The 23,675-nt window shown below is 33.8% G+C and overlaps 1 protein-coding gene across 3 annotated transcripts in view; it reads left to right on the forward strand.

Moving 5' to 3' along the window:
- LOC114127800 (uncharacterized) overlaps positions 1-23,675 on the forward strand; it is a 132,379-nt gene that overhangs the window by 93,133 nt on the left and 15,571 nt on the right. The window contains exons 1-3 of one of the 3 annotated variants that reach the window (XM_050203349.1): positions 1,710-2,161; positions 13,840-14,803; positions 14,896-15,748. In XM_050203349.1, coding sequence (XP_050059306.1) covers positions 13,857-14,803; positions 14,896-15,748 — 1,800 coding nt within the window. In that variant the 5' untranslated portion in view covers positions 1,710-2,161; positions 13,840-13,856. Of the gene's footprint in view, positions 1-1,709; positions 2,162-13,839; positions 14,804-14,895; positions 15,749-23,675 lie in introns of those variants that run through there. The other 2 variants (XM_050203348.1, XM_050203350.1) reach the window with 2 other exon arrangements.

Consider the following 23,675-nt stretch of genomic DNA (forward strand, 5'->3'; position numbering starts at 1 on the left):
ATTGATGGTCAACTTTTCAGTATGACATGTTGAATTCACGTAACCTAGCGCTAGTAATCGGCAGTTTTTATAAAAAATATTATAGGTTTTAAATTCAATTTTTTATATTTTTAATAATACTTATTTTCTTGCTTAACTTTTAAGTCAATTTTACGAGTCTTTCATCTTTTAGGGCTACTTTAATAATTACAGTGTCTTGGCATATTTGTAATAACGTTAGTGTTAAAAAATGAAACTTCCCTTCATAAACTATTATTTCGTATGAAATGGAAAATTCTTTGTAGCATAGATTATTATACTTTAATAAGTTTTGATCTTTTGAGACTATAATAGTATTTTATGCTATTCCTTTGTAACACAAACCATTTTTTGTATTCTATTTGAAATGGCATTTACTTGTTCACCCCACTTCGTATGAAATATTATAATATGCGCCGTTATTTCCGAGAAGTACTTAGTTTTTTTATAGTAATAAAGGTAACCTTTGCGCAGCGGGTGACGTTTCCGAATATTAAATTATTTCCAATGTCCATCTACGGTCTACCAAATATATAGTACCTAGGAAATGTTCAAATGTCTAATAAATTATCCAAGTGTGCGTAAAAGTTATATACCTATTCGTACATAATACATTATAATTTCTCACCTGTCACTCAGCGTTATAATACATTTTATCATCATCACTAGCATTTACAGTTCCATTACAGCTGGTATTTTCAAAATATTATAATTAAATTCAAATTGAGCGATCAAACACTTGTCAGTTATCAATTAAAATATCAAATCACTGAAACGAAAATGATTATTTTCTCGGATATATTATTATGGATAAATAATAATGGAAAATTCTGAAAACGACGTAACTCGTATACACAACAATATATAGATCGAACGTGTCCTGCGGTGTCATCGTGTGTTCGACGTCGTAACAAAACCGTCTCGGCGGCGGCAGCTATCAACGGCGGTATAATATAATCGTACGTATATACATAAGCGCCGTGTTCGAGATCGTCGGTATTACTTATATATTATTATTATGCGATGCCGGAAAGCAAAAGTCTACCGGAGGAGCGCGATATACATCCGTCGGGGGGGTAACTTACATATTATACGAAATCGAAAACGACGACAACACAATACGCGCGCGTGGTCGACGACGACCACGTTCGAACATTATATTATTATATTATTTTATGGGCGGATAATAGTTTTAATAACAATTATCGCTATCGCTATATCGGCACGCAAACTGCCGATCGTCGGGGAGGCGGCGCGGTCGGTCGTCGTTCGGCGGCCCGTGTGCGCGTTTTCGCGGCGAGCAATATCACGAAAACCGGTTTCGCTGAAAACGAACACCACGCCGTGGCGGCGGCGGGGTCAAAACCAGTAAAAACCGAAGGTCGACGTGACGGCGATACCTGTGCACACACACGCTTTATATACATTTATAATATTATAATTTACAATATGCACGTACGGCGTGCGGCGTGCGAGAGCTATGTGGGCCATGGCCTAGTTCTCGTCCGGTCGTCGTCGTCGTAGTCGCGTATACCGCGTATACCGTACGTCCGCTACCGCCGCCGCCGCCTTCTTACGTTAGAGAGCGCGCGCGCGCGGGCGCGAGTGTTTTCGTATGATGCATGGCGTAACGCGCGTGCGCGTACGCGCTCGTCGTCGGCGGTTACACGACGGTATACACTACTCCGACACCGCCTCAGTTCTACTGCGACGGTCGAGCACAACGGTTCTCCGTGTTTGCGCCCGTGTTGCCGCGCGACGTTAGCTCATCGTTTCGTCGTTGTCGTCGTCGTCGTCGTCGTAGTTTGTGTTTGTGCGTTCGGTTCGATATAATTTTATAATTTTTTTTTTTTTTTTTTACTCCGTCCGTCGCGCGTTTAGTTCGTTTGATATTTTCACGGGACGTGTTTCCGACCGCAGTGTTTTCCGTTCCATTTTTACACGTCCTTTCTCGCCGTTCTACCGTCGTCTGGTCGGTCGATCGGCGGCCGGAACGAAACAATGTGCGCGTATCGCGAACGCCGAAAACGGACGTCGCTACTGTTCCTGCAAGCACGGTCGGCCGAAAATTGCGTTATTGCCGGTCGTCTACGCCGTCGCCGTCGCCGCCTTCCGATGGAAGTCTTCGAAACTTTTTTCAAAGGTACCTACACAACTTTTTTTTTTTTACTTCGATGTTTTACCACCTTCCGAGAGATCAATTATTTTTTCTATCGTTTTTTACGCACGTTACACGTCGTCGTGTAGCGAGAGAGAGAGCGCTAGAAAGCAAGTGATATTTTACGTTTGTTGCTCGATCGCGAGAAATTCCGCGACGATTAGTCGTCGTCGTATATTATATTTTTCAAACTACGAGATTTCGTCGTAAATCGTTCGTCGTATGCGAACGCGTGTTATTATAAAGCACGTTTATAAAAAAATCTATGCGCTTGCGTCCTATCAAATCGGAAATTGTTTATTATTATTATTGTGTATATATTATTTATACCGACTTTTAGTACAAAACACATATATTATATATTATTCATTATTATTTATGTTTGTACTCGAATTGTGTTTGTATTGCATTAAAAACTCCGTTAATAATTCATATACAGCTTGTAACTACCCGTTATATACGACCGCAAACTACAGCGTTATTGTTATAGTAATATAAAATAATATAATATATATTATAATATTATATTATATTATGTGTCGGCCTCCTCGTAAATGCGTGCGACAGGTGCGACGGTTTAGTGTGCGTATTCAATATTTTATGTATGTTATGCCTAAATAGAAATAATAATATAATTTAATGTTATCAATGTTGACGGCGGTGTTTATATTACATACAACGTGGTCTTTGGTCGTAGAAAATCGGTCCGACGCAGTTTTCTGGGCGAGCACGGGGCACGTCCTTTGCCGTAGCGACCTTGGGTCCGGTAGTACACCTCGCCGTGCGCGTTGAGGATAAGACTCGTTAATCGTTATTATAATAATAATATTATCGTTGTGAAATCGGTCCGGCGTCTCGCGTCATACACTAAAGTAGTGTGGTTGGCTTGTCGATCGTCATTTGAAAGCTGGCCAAAATACGATACGGTTTAATGCTATTACATCGATTTGGCTAGTCTGGGTCGGCGACGATAAATGCCGCGTGTTTCGATCGATTTTTGCAATCGACGCAATAATTATTATTATTCCGCGTAAACGTACTGTAAAATGTAATATAATGATGTAGGTATTATGTCTGTGGGAGATTTGACGGTTGCAAATCCTCTACAGACACGTGCCCGTTAATAATGTATGTGCAATAATAATTGTTGCCGCGATCAGTGATGGATTATAGAAATTATTGAAAGGGTAGGGTGTCGACAAAAAATATGCATGTATAAATTATAAAATATATATATATTTATTGAATAATTTTAGTTGTATAATATGTTTAGTTTGTTAGCCATTAACATATATATACAATACTTAACATGAGAATAGAGTATTATTAAAGACTTAAGTATTAACCTTTGTTATAAATTAAATAATAAATGAGAAAAATATCTTTGAAAGTTTTAAATCTAAAAAACTTATTTGGCCCCCGTATTCTTCCTTCCTCTGAAACAACGCTAGTAGTTTTTAGGCAAGCTTATATGTAGATCATTATTTTAAAAATTTATAATAACCTAACTTTGATCGTTTATAAATATTCGATATTTATCGTTATGCGACCCAAACTTTCTATAAATGGAATTTTTCACATCTCATCATTGTACACTCTTTAAGATAAATGTATATGCAAGGTTTTTGGCCGAAACTAATCGTATCCAAAGTTCATAAATCGAAAACACAATTTTGATTGCTCAAAAAATTTCGTGTGTAGTGTGTCTGTCTGAGTTAGGTAACAGTGACGCTGTAGAATTTTAATAACGTTATAATATACTAATAATATAATATAATATCTGTTATAATAAGTAAAATGCGATTAAAGCATTCTATAAGCTTTTATACGTACACTACATAAGAATATTATTACTATACACACATACCGATTTGATTTAAAAAAACTCTCGTTGGTGGACCTAACTTTAAACAAATACGAGTAGTATATAGTGTTACCTACCTATATATTAAAAAATATATTTGACAATTGAATAATATATTAGGTATTTTTATATTATTTTATACACGTCCATAAAATATATACACATCACAAAATATGTGAAGCCATGTTAATGTTTATAACAGCGTTGTACCACTCCAAGAGTACATATTTTGTATTTTACATAAACTTATAAGTTATTACATAGTTGTGCTTGCAGTGTGCACTGTGTGCAGTATATATAGGGATTTATAATATACTTATATTGTAACTGTAAGTAATACCTAAGTAATAACGTATAACTTGATCATAGATTTATGTATATTAGGTATAATATGACATATCTAAATGGAACGTTTTATTCCTTTAAAATTTGCTGCAGGTGGTATATATATATAAACGGGACAAAAGATATATATTATCATTTATCACATATAAGGCTTATAAAGTTATAACATATTATAATGTTGTGTTGCACTGGTTGCACGAAAAAAATGGAGAAAAAATTGTGTCGAGTTCGTCACGTAATCTTTTCGATTTATCGACAGGTTTGCCCATTAATATTTATACAGTTTACGATAGTGCCTTGTGCAGTATAATACATAGTATGACGTACAATATACATATTATTATACCTATAGGTATATTATACGTCCTAGGCCCACGTTTCGCATGCAGCCTTGATCATCATCTTTCCAACCAGATTTTGATCGTTTCGTTGTCATCGTTCATTCCCTCTTATACTCGATATCTACCCCGCAGTAGATTTTATAGACAAATGTTGATTTTTCATCAATATTATTAATTTGATGTCTGTATCATATAAACAAAATAGAGAACATTAAAAAAAACATCGAATAAAGAATAGTAAGATACTGCACATAGATGGTACCTTTACAGTTAATATACATAATGTTATATTATAACAGTTAGGTTCTAGGAGCATATCGTATTATATTATGGGCGGTCAGTGGTCGTTGAGAACATGGCATATTTAAACTCGAAACGTTTGCAGAAGTATATAATATATACCATGTATACCATGTACAAAACGTACATAACATATTTTCGATTAAAAGTAAAGAACTATTCATTGAGTTTTGAATTAATAATTAAATATTAATAAAAAGTACAAGATAACCCAATTTTTAAAAATTCATGTTAGATAACGTTCCAAAAAAAAAAAAGAAAAGAACAACAAATAAATAAATTCGTGAAAATTTTTATTATTACTTTTTTCATCAATATGATTCTTGGTTCAAAAACGAATTAATATCTTATATTCGCAATCAGACGTAATTTTACCCTGCAAGACTTTGTTAATAGTGTTATTGTATATACATAATATTATATATTTAAAGCACAAAAAGCATTTATACAATTATTTTGATCTTGTTTATTCTTCTAACTTTAATGATTTTATGTATTTACAATTTACCGCGCATATAGTTTTAGTTTTTCAAACGTATTCAGTAGTATTCACCTGCAGTGTGTAAAATAACATACTATAGGAACCTATTCTAGTATATTTTGAGTGGGAAATGATTTTTAAATAGTACTAATACATTATTATGTATCATAAACATCCGTAATATAACAACATATTTCAATACCTAGTCATGCATTATTGTCTTAAAAAATTCCGAAACGATTATTATTTCTGCAAATTCTGATAATTTACCTAAAACCGCAAAATATCATAATTCATTATATTATACATCATAATTTGTTACCTAATCTACGTGGCCATATGCACCGTAACCAACTCTTCAAAATTTGCGTGACAATTGTGGTTGTTGTTTTATGGTAATTATTAGAATTTATGTAAAATATGTACCTCATCAATGCGTATGAAGTAAATGTTGATTACTTACCTGCGGTATTAATTATTTGGTATGCTATATACATTTTGAAGATTATAAGGGCATTTTTTTTGGTATGAACCAAATATTAATTGTTGTGTCACAAGAATAAAAAAAATCAGTATCACCTGTCAGTATAGTATTTTAAAATACCGTATAAGTTACCATGATATTTATTTACTATGGTATGAAAACCCGGGTGTTCTTGATAAACGTGAATTATTTTATGTACCTAATGTATACCTAAAGACAGTTTTACACCAATACATAATAGTATAATACAAATAGGTATAAAATAAAGTAGCTGCAGTATATTTAATCTTGTGCACTAAAAAACGAATGTGTTATGGTTTAATAATAATTACCTACCTTAACGCGTTATAGTTTATTCTAAATTATAGATACTATCTGTGACATATTAGTATTTTCGCACCACCAACCATACAATTTGTGTCCTAAATATCAATTTTAAAAAGGATTCTCCAAAACTTCCTTGACATTCCTGACTGGATGACTTTCAAAATTAAATACATCTTATTAATTAATTTATTAATAAAAACCATTTAACGATTGAAAACCTTTTAAAACAAATAATTGTGTTACCTACACTGAAGTAATAAGTAGCTATAATAAAATATTTTACATTTTTGAATATTGACAAAATCATTGTAATTTTAATTTTGATTGTTCAACTAATTTTACCTTAATATGTTGATCATCCACGGCACGTGTACTCCCTCTAAGTACGACATGTAATATAATATACCGCTCGTACGCTGTAATATAAACATTCACGATGTATTGTATACTGTATTTTACCAATTGTAGTTACTGTATGTACTCTACATCGCCGTGGGGTATCGTTATTATTGGACAATTGACAACTGAATTATTCGCACTTGTATTTTGGCCACAATGACGACGACAGATAATTATCTAAACAAAATAACATTTTATAGATTTACACAGTATATAGTATACCTACATGGGAAACGTACGATGTAGCACACCAAGTTAAGATAATGTACACAGTTCACTTAAATTTCAAGGATTTTCAGCAATGAATTTCCGTTCACGCTATTCTGATTTTTCACCGCTTCGGAAACTCTTCCATTATCTTAGCTGATTATTTCGTTTGTTACGTATTGAGACACTTTTTTGCTCCATATAATTATTTTAATATTAAGATATGCAATAGCAAAAAGAAAGTTTCAATATTGTTTGTGCTTTTAAGTGTTAAACATTAAAGAATAATGATGACTGCCGAATGTGTCATCAGAATTATTTTTATTGTAAGTAATCTTATACGCTGTAACTAAAAGACTCAAGTGAACAAACGACAACTGTGTAAGATAAACGAAAATAAATTAAGTATTTGATGAGTGTTCGTTGCGGGATTCAAAAGATAATAATAATTGCCGGATCCTTTCGACGCAACTCGTGTTAAATGGCCCCAGTTTGTTCATAAATTACTTGCCTTTGAAATAATAGCACTTTTAAAACATTTTTTTTTCACATAAATTATCAGCGACGAAAAGGTGTTTTGTAGTATTATAAATTTATAACACTTACATCTTATACCTAATACTTATTTACATTTTACTATATTTTTACGGGATGACGAATTTTCGATATGACATAGTATAACCTTTATTATTATACCTTAGTAAGAAAATTGCGGAAGAAATTATTAGATGATTGTATAAAACTGATAGATTTTTGGTTTGAGAAAACCTGGACCATCTTGGTTGTTGTTTCAGTTGCGTCACGAAATGTTTAGCATCAAGTCATATATAATTTTTCTACAAACGGTCTACCTTACTTGCTAATATACTAAAGGGCTGGTGTGCGCATATGAACGAATCATTACCTAACCCACACACTCACTATACGGAGCCGCATTTTGTGTCTCGTGAGTTTTCGCAACATAAAATATCTAGTTATTACGTAACATTTAAAATATTACAAATAACATGATGCGAGTTCTACTAAATTTGAATAATGCACGAAGCTGTGTATAATATAGAAAAACAATATGGAATTATTAACGTTATTATTGTTATTGTTTGTAAAGACTAAAGAGTTGTATAATAATAATCAATAATTTATCGTTGTACCTAAATACGTCGTGGTAGCGACTAGCGATGGCATAATTATATAATAACAATTAACAATAAGCAAACTGAAACCAATATTTACGGAGCAAAGTGCTTTCAGTGTTACTCCTAATATATCATGAATTGAAGTTAACAATTGTATATATTATATATATATACAGTAAAAATCTATTGGAGAAAAAAAGTTTCCGGTTGATTTTTTCCCCATATGACGTATGTATACAATAATAATATTAACAAAAAAAAAAATAATAAATAAATGACGAACGAAATACGATCGGACGTTTTTTCGCTGCTGCCGACTGCACCACGATAAAAGCGATGATTTTTTTCGAATCGCGCGTATTCGACGCCGCCGGAAGTCGTTTGAAACGCCGAACGGAGAAGTGGGTCGCTGCCATAACGTGCAGTAAATACGTTTGCCGGAAGTCGTCGTTCATCCGTATTTATATATATATATGTATATTTATATTTATACATATACTTTTATACTTGTACCTTCATAATACGATTAGTGATTACATATTATTACGTATCGCTGTTTAATTTGGTGTCTACGCCCTCGCTCGTATAGGTGACACCACTGGCCGATATTTGACGTATAATATTTAATATTAAAACATTTAAAACAGTGCAGTACAAGTACAACATACGAGTATAGTATTATTGTTTATTTATCGTTCAATACGAGATTATTTGAGGGGATTCCAAAAAGAGGAGGATTTAATCTTCTTACTGATTTTTAGTATTATTACGACAGTAGGAAAGTAATACGATATTTATTTTATTTTATTAATTTTTAAACCTACTTCCGATACTCTTTCAATAATAATTATTGTATATGGATTAATTTAACAACTGGCCTAATTAAAACCTTCACGTTACGTCTACATTGTGTACAAACAATAATGCATTTCGCCTGAGGTCGAAACCATTTTTTCGTGTATTATACCATATGCACTTCGCACTGCAATTATTTCTTTAATATTGATGAAAGTTTGTTTGTCGTTCGGAGATTAATTAAAAGTAGACATAGATAAACCTAATAATCTATTTTTATTGTCCATATATAAACATCAAAATAATTAGACTTTGATAATATTATTAATGAATAATTATTTCACCATTCCTGTCTTATCATCTAAAAAATAAGAATTTAATATTTATTTAATTATTTTACAACAAAAGTTCCAATATGAATTACGGAATTGCTTAGGTTTTTTTTTTTTGAAAAATTAAAATATTTATAACAACTAAAAAATTTTTTAACTTAAAAGAAATTTCAGAAAATAATTGTAGTAATATAATATAATGTTTTTTTTTGTGTTAGAGCGTATGCGTTGAATATGGTGGTTGGTCGGAAGGAAGGTATAAAGTAACATTATACATAATATAGCTTCATTTTTCATAATAACGTAGCCTCGGATGTCTAAATTCTTAAATGAGATACACAGGCAGTGGTGTGGTCGATCGCAATATTCCAATTTTCGACAGTAAATATTGTAAAAACCTCGTTATCGGGGTCTCTTCACTCTGTGTTTCTCTCTCTCCAAAAACCGGCGTTACAACGATAATTTATATGCAAACTGGCGGAAAAAAAATATTGACGTTTCATTTTTTTTTCACGCTATCGGAGCGTACCGAAATTGCAGCAAAAAAAAACAACGTCAACACTCCGTTATACATTGTTCCTCTACCTCTTGTCTCTTCACGTCTACAAACGTAATAATCGCACGAGTGTTGCCGTAATATGTGTGCGAGTTTGTAAAAAACCGATTTGTTCGAATGGTATAAATATAACATAACGAAAAAAATATCTCTAATAGTATAGGAGGAGGGGGAAGAAACTAAAAAATAACAGTTTTGCCCATCATGCGAATTATCATAAACACGCTGAATCGTCGTTGTCGTTATGACAGACTCATCGAACGATTATTTTTCATATTAAAATGAAGTACCTATACGTAATACGAGTAATATATACCTATAAAATTTAGTCTAATATTCGTCTGTTTTTGACGTTCGTCTTTCGCGAGATCAATGTAACCCCTTATTCATATAATGTTTGTTATTAGTCATCGCGCTACGATATTATTGACGTTTATCTTATTATATGTATTATATGTATACCTATCTATAAATTATTTAATGTTTTTTATTATTCACTTTATAGTTTATACAACTATCGATATTGATTTTTTTTCTTCTACATGACTACATACCATAACCTATGTACTCTCGCATTTAGCTTTCTTCGTGTGCGCTCGCAAAGATGTATATTCAATATACGATCGTGTTCTCCATTCAACCAGCCGGTGAAGTACGATTTTTGTACGGGTAAAGAGACGGAGAGAAAAATCCAAATTATCTTAAAACAACTACGGCAACGCGCGACAGCCCGTAATCGGAGACGTATAAATTGTGTTTTTTGTTATAAACTCAGAGTTTGTATTTTGTAAATGTATATATAAAAAATATCAGTGTCTTTATATGAGTGTATGTGTGTTTGACGTTTGTCCGCGTAACCGAATTCCGTAATATTCAAAAAGTTCGATCTATATAGGCGATGGGAAGTAAAAATGCAGCCTTGGTCGTCCTCGCGCCTATGGCAGTGAATATAATACAAGGCCGCGGCGTTACATCATACGAGCATACCTATAATTATAACCATGTTACACGTAAAACTTTTTTTATAAAGTACAATTTTTTTCTTGTTTTCTTGATATTATGAATAATAATAATATATTATACATATAGTACCATAATACTAGTAAATTGTATGGTTTTATCTCTTGTCATTTCATCACAAACCATTCTGCGTTCGGAGGTATTGTATTATGGTTTGAATTATTATTATATTAAACTCGACCTATTCCGACTGCATTAATAATAATTCATTGTTTATAATTATGAAATATTGTTGTTTATGATTTTATACGTTTATAGTTTAACCGAATACTACATTGAACATTATAAACGCAAATTGTCGTAATATATAATATTGTAATAGGTACATATTTTGTATAGATCGATCTCTAAATACGTGATTAGATATCGTCTTGCCGACTTGCTTAGTTTAAATAATAAAACAATTTTTATAATAGTTACGTGAAAATTTGTTACAATAATATTGTTATTTAATTTTTTGCTTCAAATGATATATTTGTTTCATAATTGGTAATTTTTTTGTTTGAAGGAAAATCTATGTTGCGTTGTACGTGATAAATTAAATACCCGTTGATTTATCCTGTCTCCGTTAAATGTTAAATACTCAAATTTCTATATTACAATCGTTTGGATGATTTTGACCTAGTTTAAAATACAGGTCTATATTTATATAAAATCATAAAATTATTTTATTTTCTGTAATCAATTAATATCTACCTTATATAAACAAAATTTGTTTCTCGTGAACAATAAATCCCTGCGTGAGCACCTCTTTAAAATATTCTAAGGCGTGCTTACATGGTGGTACGAAGTTATTATGAAAATGTCGAGTCTTTAGATATCTTAGTTTCAGACCAACTGAACTTCTTTTATCTAAATATATTGATCTATTTCGATTATATTTTTATTTGTTTTCATTAGTTGTCTATTGGATGTTATATATTAGGTATTTATATTCACTCTCTATAATAACTTATATTACGACGTAACAAGTTATAGGTAACTATTAAGCAATGGCCGAATTTGCTTTTATACAAACTCTTGATTTATATGTAATATTATATAGATCTAAAAGCATATATCTGCTTTAAACTTTTAAGCTATAAATAATAATTATAATATACATGATTGGTTTAGAATACTGTCAATATTTTTCTAATTAAAATATAGCTAATTTCGTATAGTCGTTAACTATAATTCTCAAAATGTATTGCAAATAACAATATTATATTTTAGAATATGCATTAAATACAGACGTAATATTTGTGTTCAACATTAATTGGTTTTCAAAGCTTATTTGATATCTCTAATGAGTAAAATCATATTTACTTGGAAATTTCAATAACAAAATTAGAATAAACCGTAATTTATAAAGTATAAATTTAAAATAACGTTTTATGTTTAACAACAGGTTAAACGTTAAACTACATTGATACGCATAGTTATCAAAAAATAATTACATAATATTATAACATTTCATACGTCTAACACGTGACTATGTAATTTTTTCGATGATAATATTTTTAATTCTAATTTCCTAAATATAACATTAAATACATATGTTGATTTTGTGAATTAGTTGAAATTTTCGTAGTTCTGTTGCAAAATGATTATTTTTTATGATGTATCAAACAAAAGTATCACATATTTACTCAACTGCGAAATTCGTGCTGCAGTGTGATCGTATATTTAATACATTTACACATGCGGAGTATTAGAAATAGCTGATTTTGTAATTAACCAACCTAATGTAATAACTTTTTATCTTTTAAATATTACATTTAAAAAAAATAGTAATAAAATTAAAAATTAATTATGTGCTGTATGAATTTGAAAACAAAATATATGAGAATAAAATTATTGAATGGTTGGTTCAATAAAATAATACGATAACAAATAATTTGTTATTTAATGACTAATCTATCAGATATTTTGCTATTTTGTAGCATTATGTATTAATACGTATGTTGAAAAATATATATTTACGATCGCTGAACAAGAATATTTACTCGTATTTTTATAATATAAATTATTAACCTTACCGCTATCAGTTAAATACCTCGACGTGATCGTTTGAACGCGTCCGATATGATACTCTGATACAGCTATAGAGCGCTGGAATCGAACATAAAAGATTTGCTCGTCCATTGTTGTTCGTTTGACGCGTTGACCTAGAGCCACATTTTTTCCCCTCTCCCATTATCTTTTGTTGCTTACAATAATAATTTATATTATTTATATATATATATTATATGGGTAGTAATCTGAGAGTATGGTATACTATATATATTTATACACTAGCTCGCGATACGGGTTTCCATTGTACAGCGCACGTATTATGTATTTTTATGTTCTATAAATACGTCGCGTGCACGCAATAGTCTGCAGGTAGGTGTAACTTGTAGTATACCTCCGTGGCTCCGTACGAAATATTCTACGTTCGATGCCGTCGATGTGTAGTTTGCTAACAATCGGCGTATTATCCCTTGAGCGTATTTTTGCAGTTCTAAGAGGGGGTTAATCCGCTGTACATATTTTTTTATTTATATCAAATACACTTGTTTTAAAATTTAAGTGTAATGTGGGAAAATAAGTTGTTCTAAAATTCGTGAAGTTTCCATGGATTTACAATGCAATATAATACATTAATAATTTTAGAATCATTACAACTGAATAAACATTTACAACAATATTAACATAAAATAACTTCAAAATGATTTATGCGATAATAATCAAAAATACATACGTCATTGAGCGTGCCCGCTGCATTTAGTCGTATTCAAAGAAATAGTGCAATATGACGTGTCGTCTTGTCATCAATAATAATACGACATGATCAAAATATTATTTTCAAAGTCACCAAAATGATGTATAATACAATTTAATAAATTCGGAATCGGCCATTTAGTATACGGAATTTAAAACATTAGTTAAAATTTTGTACTATAATATAATATATTAATATAGCCTGAATAATACCACCAGCCCACTTATACGTATTTGCTACCGCTGCAAACAATTAATATACGCGCACAGTATAATATTTTTACAATTGTTTTTCGATTTCATTATTAACGGACGGTTGTCTCTGTTACAGGCTGAAGTAGTAATATTATGGACTCGGGATTTAGCAACATGCTGGAAAATACTAGGAAATACTTCCAAGGAATCCCCACGGACGCCGCCAACACCGCAGCTGCAGCTGCAGCAGCAGCGGCCGCCCAACTGCACTTCCCGCCGCCGTTGCCTCCGTCGCACCATCTGCACCATAACGGCGGTGGCGGTGGCCGGTCGTCGATAAACTCGTCGTCGTCGTCGTCGTCGTCATCGTCGTCCGAACCGTCGTCGGCGGCGGCCACCGATCGGTCCGCGGTCTATCACCATCCACACTTGCGGTACAACCATCATCAGCCGTACTCGACGCCGGGCCACTACCCGCGCACCGCCGTCGACCCCAAGCCCGCGGCGTTCCAGCACCACCATTTTCAGCCGCCGTCGTCGCTTCAATATCAGCAGCAGCAGCTCTATCAGCTGCCGCCGTCCGCGTCGTCGTCTTCGCCGCCGTCGCCGTACAAGTCGCCGTTGCGGCCGCCGCCGCTGAATGTCGTAGAGCTACAACAGCAGCCGCCTCCGTCTCAGTTCAAGTCGATGTCGGCGGTCGGTCGATCGTCGCCGCCGCCGTCGCCGTACAAGTCGCCGTTCACGCTGCGGCCACCGCCGCTGAATGTCGTAGAGCTACAGCAGCAGCCGCCTCCGTCTCAGTTCAAGTCGATGTCGGTCGGTCGATCGTCGTCGCCGCCCGCCGGCAAACAGTATACACCGCCGAAACCGCCGCAGTCGCCGTACGCGGTGGTGCCCAAAACGACGTCGGGCGCGCCGCAGCCCCAGTCGTCGTTCACCGCGCCCAAAGAACAGCAGCCGTCGGTGCCCGAGACGCCGCCGCCTTCGCCGCATTCTTCGCACTACTACAACAGGACGACGCACGGTAGCCTGCAACAACAGGCCATCGACAGGGATTACTTGCGGTTCAAGCCCATACAGACGCCGCCGCCGCCTCCCAAGTAAGTGCTTGCCGCACGTGCAAAATTATATTGTATTGCGTCCTCACCGCGAGTCTGTAGGTTTTTAACGAATTCCTTTTTTTTTTTTTCAGCAGGTTTCAACCGTTGGAGAGGCCAAAATCCGAAGTGCCCGCGACCAGCGGAACGGGACTGCAATCCTCGCACTTGGCCATCAGGTATGATCCGAAACTCGAGCAGCCCCGCAGCGGTGTAAGAGCGGTGCCCATAGCTCAGGCCAAGCAATCGTCGTCGTCGTCTTCGTCGTCGACAACGGCGTCGTCGGCACAGCACGACGTCAACCGCGTTATCGTGCAGAAACCCGAACCGATACGGTATCATCAACAGCAACAACCGCAGCAACACCAGCTTAATAACAGCCATCCCCACAGGTCGTCGTCGTCGTCGGACGACCATCATCACCGCCATCACAAACGACCGGCGTCCGTGCAGCCGTCGTACTTGGATTCCAGACCGTTCCAGATAAAACCGTACGACGGCGGCGGCGGCAACAACAACAGCAACGGCAGCAGCAGCAACGGCAGCAGCGGCAGCGGTGGTCAGTCGTCGTATCACAGGCCGTTCGCCGTGGCACCACAACCACTGCCGCCGTCGTCGTCGCAGGCCTCCCCCGCCATTATCGTGTCCGGCATGGACCACCGCTGGGCCGCGTTCGACGGCCGGGCGCCACCCGCGTTCCTGCAACAGTCGTCGTCGTCGTCCTCGGCTGCTGCAGCGGCAGTCATCAACGGTTACCACCACCAGCACCACCGGCCGCCTTCGATGCCGCCGTCGACTTCGACGTCGCTTCCGGCCACCGTGGTCAGTCAGCATCATCAACACCATTCGTTGTCCAGACAACAGCAACAGTCGCAACACTATCCGCTCAACTTGCACAAGCTCACGCAGCCCGCTCGACCGGCCACCGCTGCCGGCCAATTGCAACAGGTTAGTGGTGCACCGCACACGTGTACAATATATAATATACGTATAATAACGTCTTTATAGATTCCGAATCAAATGTTTTCCGCGATGTTAAAAAATTACGCGTAATACTCGAAAATAGTACTCAAAGTCGTAATAAAATACGTATAGTATTCGATAATGAATTTTATTTTAAATGCGTTTTTTAAGAATTTGCATTCATCGGTTTAAAGCCAAAAAACGTTGATAGAGTCATAATGTGTCATATTATTACGCATTTTACAGTCTTTTTAGCTGATATTTATTTCATCAAAATTAAACGGAAATTACGTTTCATTTAATCTTTAATCTATAGGTACCTTTATTAACCACAGTGGTCAATTGTTATCAATGTCGGTCGACGGTCGTTATGTGTTTGATTTTGTAGCCGTTTTACGTGGTTTTAGTACACGCGTAAATCACTGGCTGCGTGCCGACATGTCTGTACACGTACTACATGATGCGGCTGCTGTGAAATATCGAAAACTGCGCGTGCGCATACGCGGCGGCAATGCCGTCAACGACTGTGCGCAAACGGGTGTAATTGGAAACCAAAACAATTATTATTAATTGAATGTTTTCGCACAACGAACGCGAGCAATTTCCGTCGGCCAAATAATCGTTTTTCCTCGAGAACCCTCGCCTGTAGCCGCCGCCTTTTGTTTTTAGACGAAAACACGTATTGTGTTGGTCGACGCCCCTCCACGTGGATTTTTTTATGAATTTTTTTCCCACGTCGTGACACGATGACTGCCCAATTAAGGTCGTTATAACTTATAACACATATTTTGTGTTTAATTTTATGTAAACTTACGATCAGTCGATATTGACTTCATTATTAATATAATAATATAAAATATCGAACTACATAATATGACAGTTGTCATTCTTTTGCTTAGGTTGTTTCAATAATTTATTGTTGTTACGATTAATTTATTCACGTGTCGGAAAACTCGGAACTCGAAACAACCAAGCCTGTATGTAGACTATTAAAGCGCGCCACATCAAATATTACAATGCGTGGGTGGATTTCACCGTTTACCTATTTAAGCTACAGAAATATGAAATATATAAATATACATATTTATTGTAAATTTTTTCAGTAATATTTTTATGTAGAGGTATTTTTGTGATAAAATTAATTTTTTTAAAGATAATTTATAAAAACTGAAAAAATTCATATAAAATCCAAGATGGCGGACACTTCCGGACCTCAGATGGCGAATTTTTTTGGTTAATAAGGAACCCACAACCAACCTTTCTATAAAGTTTCAAAACTTTCTGATTTAATTCCAATAAAAATCGTGTTAAATGACTGGTCTATATTATATATTACTATATTACTATATTATTTATTATAAACACGTGTTTACGATTTTTTTGTTCGATTAACGAGTACGTTTTATATACCTTTATACCTTGGTAATTGATATTTTATTGCAAAAATATAACTATATGCTATAATTTTTAACTTTAGAAACGTGTTTATTCGCTATTTACCTACCTTTATAATTTGGTATTAATTTCGTAGAAATAGCTTAGTAATTATCAGGCCTACGTTTTTTACCTTTTACGTTAACGTGATGGGGAGGTGGCGGTACCGGTCAGACCCATCCGGCTTAAGGGAAAAACGAATCTTTATTTAGATCACCGAGACCACCTGTCGTTATTATCGTTGTTGTCGTTGTTAGTGTATAGTTTGTTTATCGTTTTATATTTCGGTCCGAACTTCGTTTCTGTGATTTCATTTCCCATTCTTGATGTGGTCGTCTACGATGTACAACGTGTTTCTTCGACCCGTATCCGCCGACCGCCTGCACATGCGTCGCGACCCACACTACAAACAAATGCACGTATCGTTATTCGTCTGTAAGTACATTCGTAACTACTCATAACAATAATCAATTATAATGATGCACATTTACACGAGTTAATTGCACTTCGTGAATTTTAAACTTTGCAGTTCTTAGTATAAAATTACTGTTATGTCATAACAGTAATACATTTTGCCAACACGTATCCTATTGCGATTTGTCACTTAACATCATTTTAGAAACAATTGTTATATCTTGATTTAATTGTCATACTTTTTTAGAAACATTTATCAGCTGTATTTTTTCTGCATACAGTCAAATTAATATTGCAGCATATACCTTGCTTTGGATTTCAAAAATCGGCAAACGTTTCTATTTCGAAGTATTCTCTACGATTTATGATAATTTTTTCAAATTAGAGATATACCGCAATTCTCTAAATAATTGTCGATGTTTTTTTCAGTACAATCGGGTTAGTTAAGTAAGAACATGAATGGAGAAACCTTTGCGGTATATTTTTTAAATCTGAATCTTAACTTTTATTAAGTATTAATTGTTACCTATCGTTATAATATTTAAATTAAAACATATTCTTATATCTAAGTTTAATCAATTAAAATATTAATAAAAAATTATAATTTTTGGAACTATTTGCACTGAACACCGAAATTTGGAACCATATGATTTATATAATTGTATATATGTTTAATTTTTGTTGTCTGATGAATATAAAAATAATTTGCATTCGCATTCCTTTAAAGTCGCTTTTAACGAGAAACAAATGAGAAGTATGTATTTTCAATCCGTTCGTAATCCTAAAAACATGCTTATATAATTATTATCAAATCCAGTCGATTTTCCTGGCGTGAGCGCGTGGTTTTCGTTCCTCCGCATACTATTGTTGTAGTTTTCGTATATATACATATATTATAGGTATACATAATATTTCAGTTTAAATAGAATAATGTGGACAAACGGGCGTCGTCTATACTGTATAGTATTATAATATAGTAGGCACACACGACCTCGGTCGTTGATTATTTATTCGTCGTGAAGTCAAAGTCAATGTTGTCGTTGGCCCCCTCTTCGTTTTCTCTCCCACTCTATATCCACCATTCATATCTCGGCGTCGAACCGTTGCTTTCGTTTTGACCGGAATATATCTGTTTTTCTTTCGTATGACAGTTTGCATTTTGTACGTCGTTTGCCCGCATCAATCAATAATAATATATTATTTTAATTCATTATAAAAATGTGCCTAATTTAGGTACAGAGTCTCATTAAAAATTATTGAACGATTCTTTTGTTTCTTAATTTTTACAATTTTAGCTGGGCCGTTCCAATTTTATTGTTTTGTTGTGAATTGTTCGATCGTTCTGCTGATAGAAAGACAGTCAGAACAGACAAACCGTTTTAATCGTATAAAAAATATTACTCTTAGTTCGAAAGTTTTGGTTTGACAATGAGCGTAAATTGAAATCGTAATCGGACAAACGACACTGCTTGATAATAATTCTCTCAATGATTTGGCACAGAAAAAATATAACACCAAAAAAAAGTTGCTATCATTCCTTAGACATTTAAAGAATAATGTCATGTAAAATTGAAATTTCTTTTTTTATCAGCTGTCGCACGTTTGGAAAATAAAAAACCGCCCTATGAAACTATATTATGTTCCTTTTGATGGAACGACGCCCACGACGGTACACTCATTTATTACGCATTCGTTCAAGTTCTGTGCCGCAACGCCGATCGCCATCTATGCCAATGTTATTATTATTCCGTTCACATTTTACACCGCTACTCGCTCGTTACCCACCGTCAACGTTTGTTGCGTGTGTATCTATACAGGGTGATTCACTAAGGACGTCCATCCCCTTTTTTCTTTAATATTGGAGTTATTCAAAATTAGAATTTTGGAATTTTTAAATTAACTTGAAAACGAATATTTTTTATACCACTTCAAGATGATCCTGTAGCAATGTTTCAAATTTATTTCTGCAGTAATTTATTAAACAAATATTTTTCATTAAAAATTTCAATGTGTCTGAATTAAAACAACAACGAGTGATTTTTAATTATTAAAATGTATAGTATAATAAGGACAATACTCTTTAATTTATTTTTTTACAAAAATATACATTTGATGTAATATTGTATCTATTTAAAATTTTATACATAAAATATTTCTACTATCTGTATAAATTAACTGTTAATAGATTACAACAGAAAAGAGGTTGTTATTTAAAAAATAAAAGTTAGTGTCTTCACAGAAAACTCCTAAAACTGTATGAAATCTCAAGGTTTTGAATTGCAGCATTATTAAAAAATAAAAAAAGGGTGATCCTGCTTGTTGAATCACTCTGTATATAGGTATATGTATTAACTATAAAATACGACGCGCGCATGCCATTTTTATCCGGTGAAATTTATTATTTTCACGTAACACTATTAACCGATTCTCGCCGTGGTGTGTCCGCTATTTCTTATGTCCGGTCGTCGAGAAGACGACACGCGACGCTGGTCTGCGACATCCGGTTTTCCGATAATAATACATCGATATATTATCGTATACAAAAATATCAAATTCCAACGGATGCGAATCGGGGCCAATATACGCTGCTACGTGATGTTTTTTATATACTATACTGTTATGAAACAAACCGCAGTGTACTGCCTAGTGCCTACGTATTTTCTCGTTTTGTTTTTCCACGTGTTCAGAGCCTGCGAATTTTACACGACTATTATGTATCAACATACAGTTTTCATTTATCATTTAAAACTTCGGCTTTCGTCAATTCATACTTTTGTTCTGGTGATATTAAATGGTGCATGATGACGAAGTGTATTGAGATAAGTCGATAATGGATGGTCATTGGTCAGTCGAGTGTGTTATAAAGTTTATTGACCGAATCTAGGTTACGTAAAATATTTAAATAATTTTGATTTTTTACCGAGATTTAATATAAGTTACTAGTTAATAAATATATAAATAGTTAATTCTTATTACGTATTTACGCATATCTCACACGTCTGTCGTGGTTATTTGAGAGCACGTTTTATATTACACATCGCGATTATAAAATTGCTTGTTTTATATCAGAATCTAATAGAACCAACTATACTTATAATTATCATAAGTAAATGTATTAATAGAAATTACTAGTCATTAATATGTCTTTAAAATGTATCCCTATGACCAGTAAATTTTTTATTTAACGTTATACCTACATTTATACCTATTATACACAATATTATTATTACCGCCACTACTGAAACAAACAATATTGTTACGGTATTTCCATTGCTGATAAAATATGTATTGTACATATTTTTTGTTCGTTAATTAATAATAGGTCTAACAAAAAATTATTGTCAATTAGAAACTACAGAACTTTCGTTTTATTTGCCGTATATGGCAACTACCCCCTTTCCCCCTCTCTTAGAGCCGTACCTTTTGCCTGGTATTACTTTCTAATCGTTAATAACAAAATTATTTTTATGGGATTTTTTTCTGAAGTAATGCCTCGGCTCTCCGGAGATTTTTATTTCTCGATCAATACGAGTATGTACACATACCCGCACGCAAATTGTAATAGTGTTTAATTAGAAACTAATTACAATATTAGTACAATATTATGATTTGGTGTTGAATGAGGGAGGTTTTCTATTTGTATATTGAGATATTACGAAATAATATCGGAGACAAAAAAAACTTCATTAAACCCACGCGCCCGTTTTTAACGCACTGAAAAATGTTTTATGCATATAATTTATGTATATGGCGGCGGCGATTGTGGTTAGGAAACTCACAACAATGCTGTTCAATATACTAAAACGAAAAAAAGTAAAGTAGGCGAATCGAAAATGACATTGGTAAGCCGATTCTCCTATTACTTTGTTTCATAAATTTTTTTCCCGCGACGTTTCAAATAAAATTGCGACGGCAGTCCGTGAAAGAAAATTAACCGTCTTTCAGGTCTAGTTGCATTTATATATATTACGCTAAATAAATATACGTACAGTTTATGTATGTGTGCTCGTCATCAAATATTTATTGTAATAAATATAATATTATTCGTATTCTCGGCTCTCGGAAATGGTGTTTAATAAAATAACGATTACCATTCATACAACGACACACTCCGCCCATCGTGTAGTTGTTATCGTTACCACCGTACACGCGTCTTATTATTATTATGTGTGCCCATCGGAAACGTTCGTTGTAAAAAACGAATTCCTCTTATTCCTCGCCAAGGATATTATAATTTGGTCATATTCAATAATGCGCCTCTCGTTTTGTTTGCTTGATAACTTTTTTTTCGTGTGCTTATTATAATAATCATATTATTTGGACTTAGGATATTACGTTTTATTCTCCATCGTAGGAAAGTCGTCTAAAATATTTATAATATAGTAATACTAACTAACAATGAATATTTACATTTTATCTATTTGTTTTACGTCGTGTTAATTGTTTAATATATTATACGTTTTATGATGTTATATAATTATTATTATTTATTCTGATCAGTGTTCACTATTATATTGTTGTTTATATGGTAATTAGTAATGCCATTACAATTTGGCTATAAAACAATATTGTATACTCATATAAGGCTAGTGGGGGTTATTTTATAAAATAAGAATTTTTTGAAATTATAATACCATCGCCGTATTTAGAATTAACTCATTTTTATCACACTGTGACATTTGCGTTCTATTTCTGTTATTGTATTATCAATACAGACGAAAACATTTTAGATGAATAAAATGTAAACAATGCCCGTGACTACCCCATATTTATCTTATAATAACATTATTATATATTATTAGGTAAAATTATAGGTTTCTACGCGATTAATTTTTTTGCTAATAGGTAATTAAATAACTACGTGATAAATTATAATATTTAGGTGTATATAATATGTATGTATATTATATATTGTAGCAGCCATTCTTTATGCGCGTTTAATAAAACCAGCGTGGGTCGTAATTTTGTCTCAAATAAAGTAATACAAGTGGTACGTGAAAATGTTCAAAATTAGTAGATAGTGTAAAAAAGGTAGTAACTTCGAACCACTGGTGTATATTTATTTATTTTGTTATCAGGAAGATTATTGGGCCTCACTAAGTAAAAAATTTGTGTGTACTCAATAATACAAAATTTAAACCTGTACGAATCCGTGTTGTTCTTCTTAAATATATTCGTAACTCTTTTTTACCTGCTTGTTTAAATGTTAAATTGACAAACTAAAGCATCATATTATTTTACAATACAGATATCCTGCCTATACTTAAGAGGTAGTTATAGTTATGCTTTTATTTAAAAAAAATTTTGTTTTTTTACACCTCTGCATTGTTACGTATTTATGTATTCACTAATGCAGTGTAAAAACGTTTGAAATTTAAGTATAATGTTTCTTTTTCTATGAAGAAATAGGTAGTTATGTTTTTTCTTTTTAAATTATGGCTATTAGACTATTAGAGTATTTTGATACTTTATCTTATTTTTTGATGTACCATTATTGCATTGTCTGTACTATTATTTGTTTTAAGTTTGCTTACTCGGGCTTGGACCAAGGATCGATTGACGACCGTTTTCAGTGAACAAGGTCAATCGCGCGCGGAAACAATGAATGAATCGATGTCGTAATTTTAGATTAGGTCGAAGTTTATCTATCGGGTTTTTACTTTTTTCTTACACGTCTCACCTTGGAGAAGACGAGAGAAAAATTTTATCCCCGCCACATGGTTAATGTAGACCGCATTACGGCATAGGCTTGGATCATTTGATTGGGCGCCGCCACCGCCACATCATCATTGTTAAAAAATTAAAATACGTGCTGTAATTTTTTGTCCCTTAATCGATGAGAAACACCACTCGGTAAATTATAATTGTATTAATTGTTTATTCTTGATACCCACCTATTGTATAGTAAATTTAATTTATAGTGTGGGAGCATCTCTGGTGGTGGTTGATCAAAAACACTCCGTGTTGTTATTTATATAATATTATACTATCTGAATATCGATGAAATATTATTATATTATTATAGTAGGTATTCTATTATGTAAACGATGTTATACATTTATAA

This window comes from Aphis gossypii, chromosome 3, assembly GCF_020184175.1.
Source record: "Aphis gossypii isolate Hap1 chromosome 3, ASM2018417v2, whole genome shotgun sequence".
In the NCBI taxonomy this organism is placed as follows: Eukaryota; Metazoa; Arthropoda; class Insecta; order Hemiptera; family Aphididae; genus Aphis; species Aphis gossypii.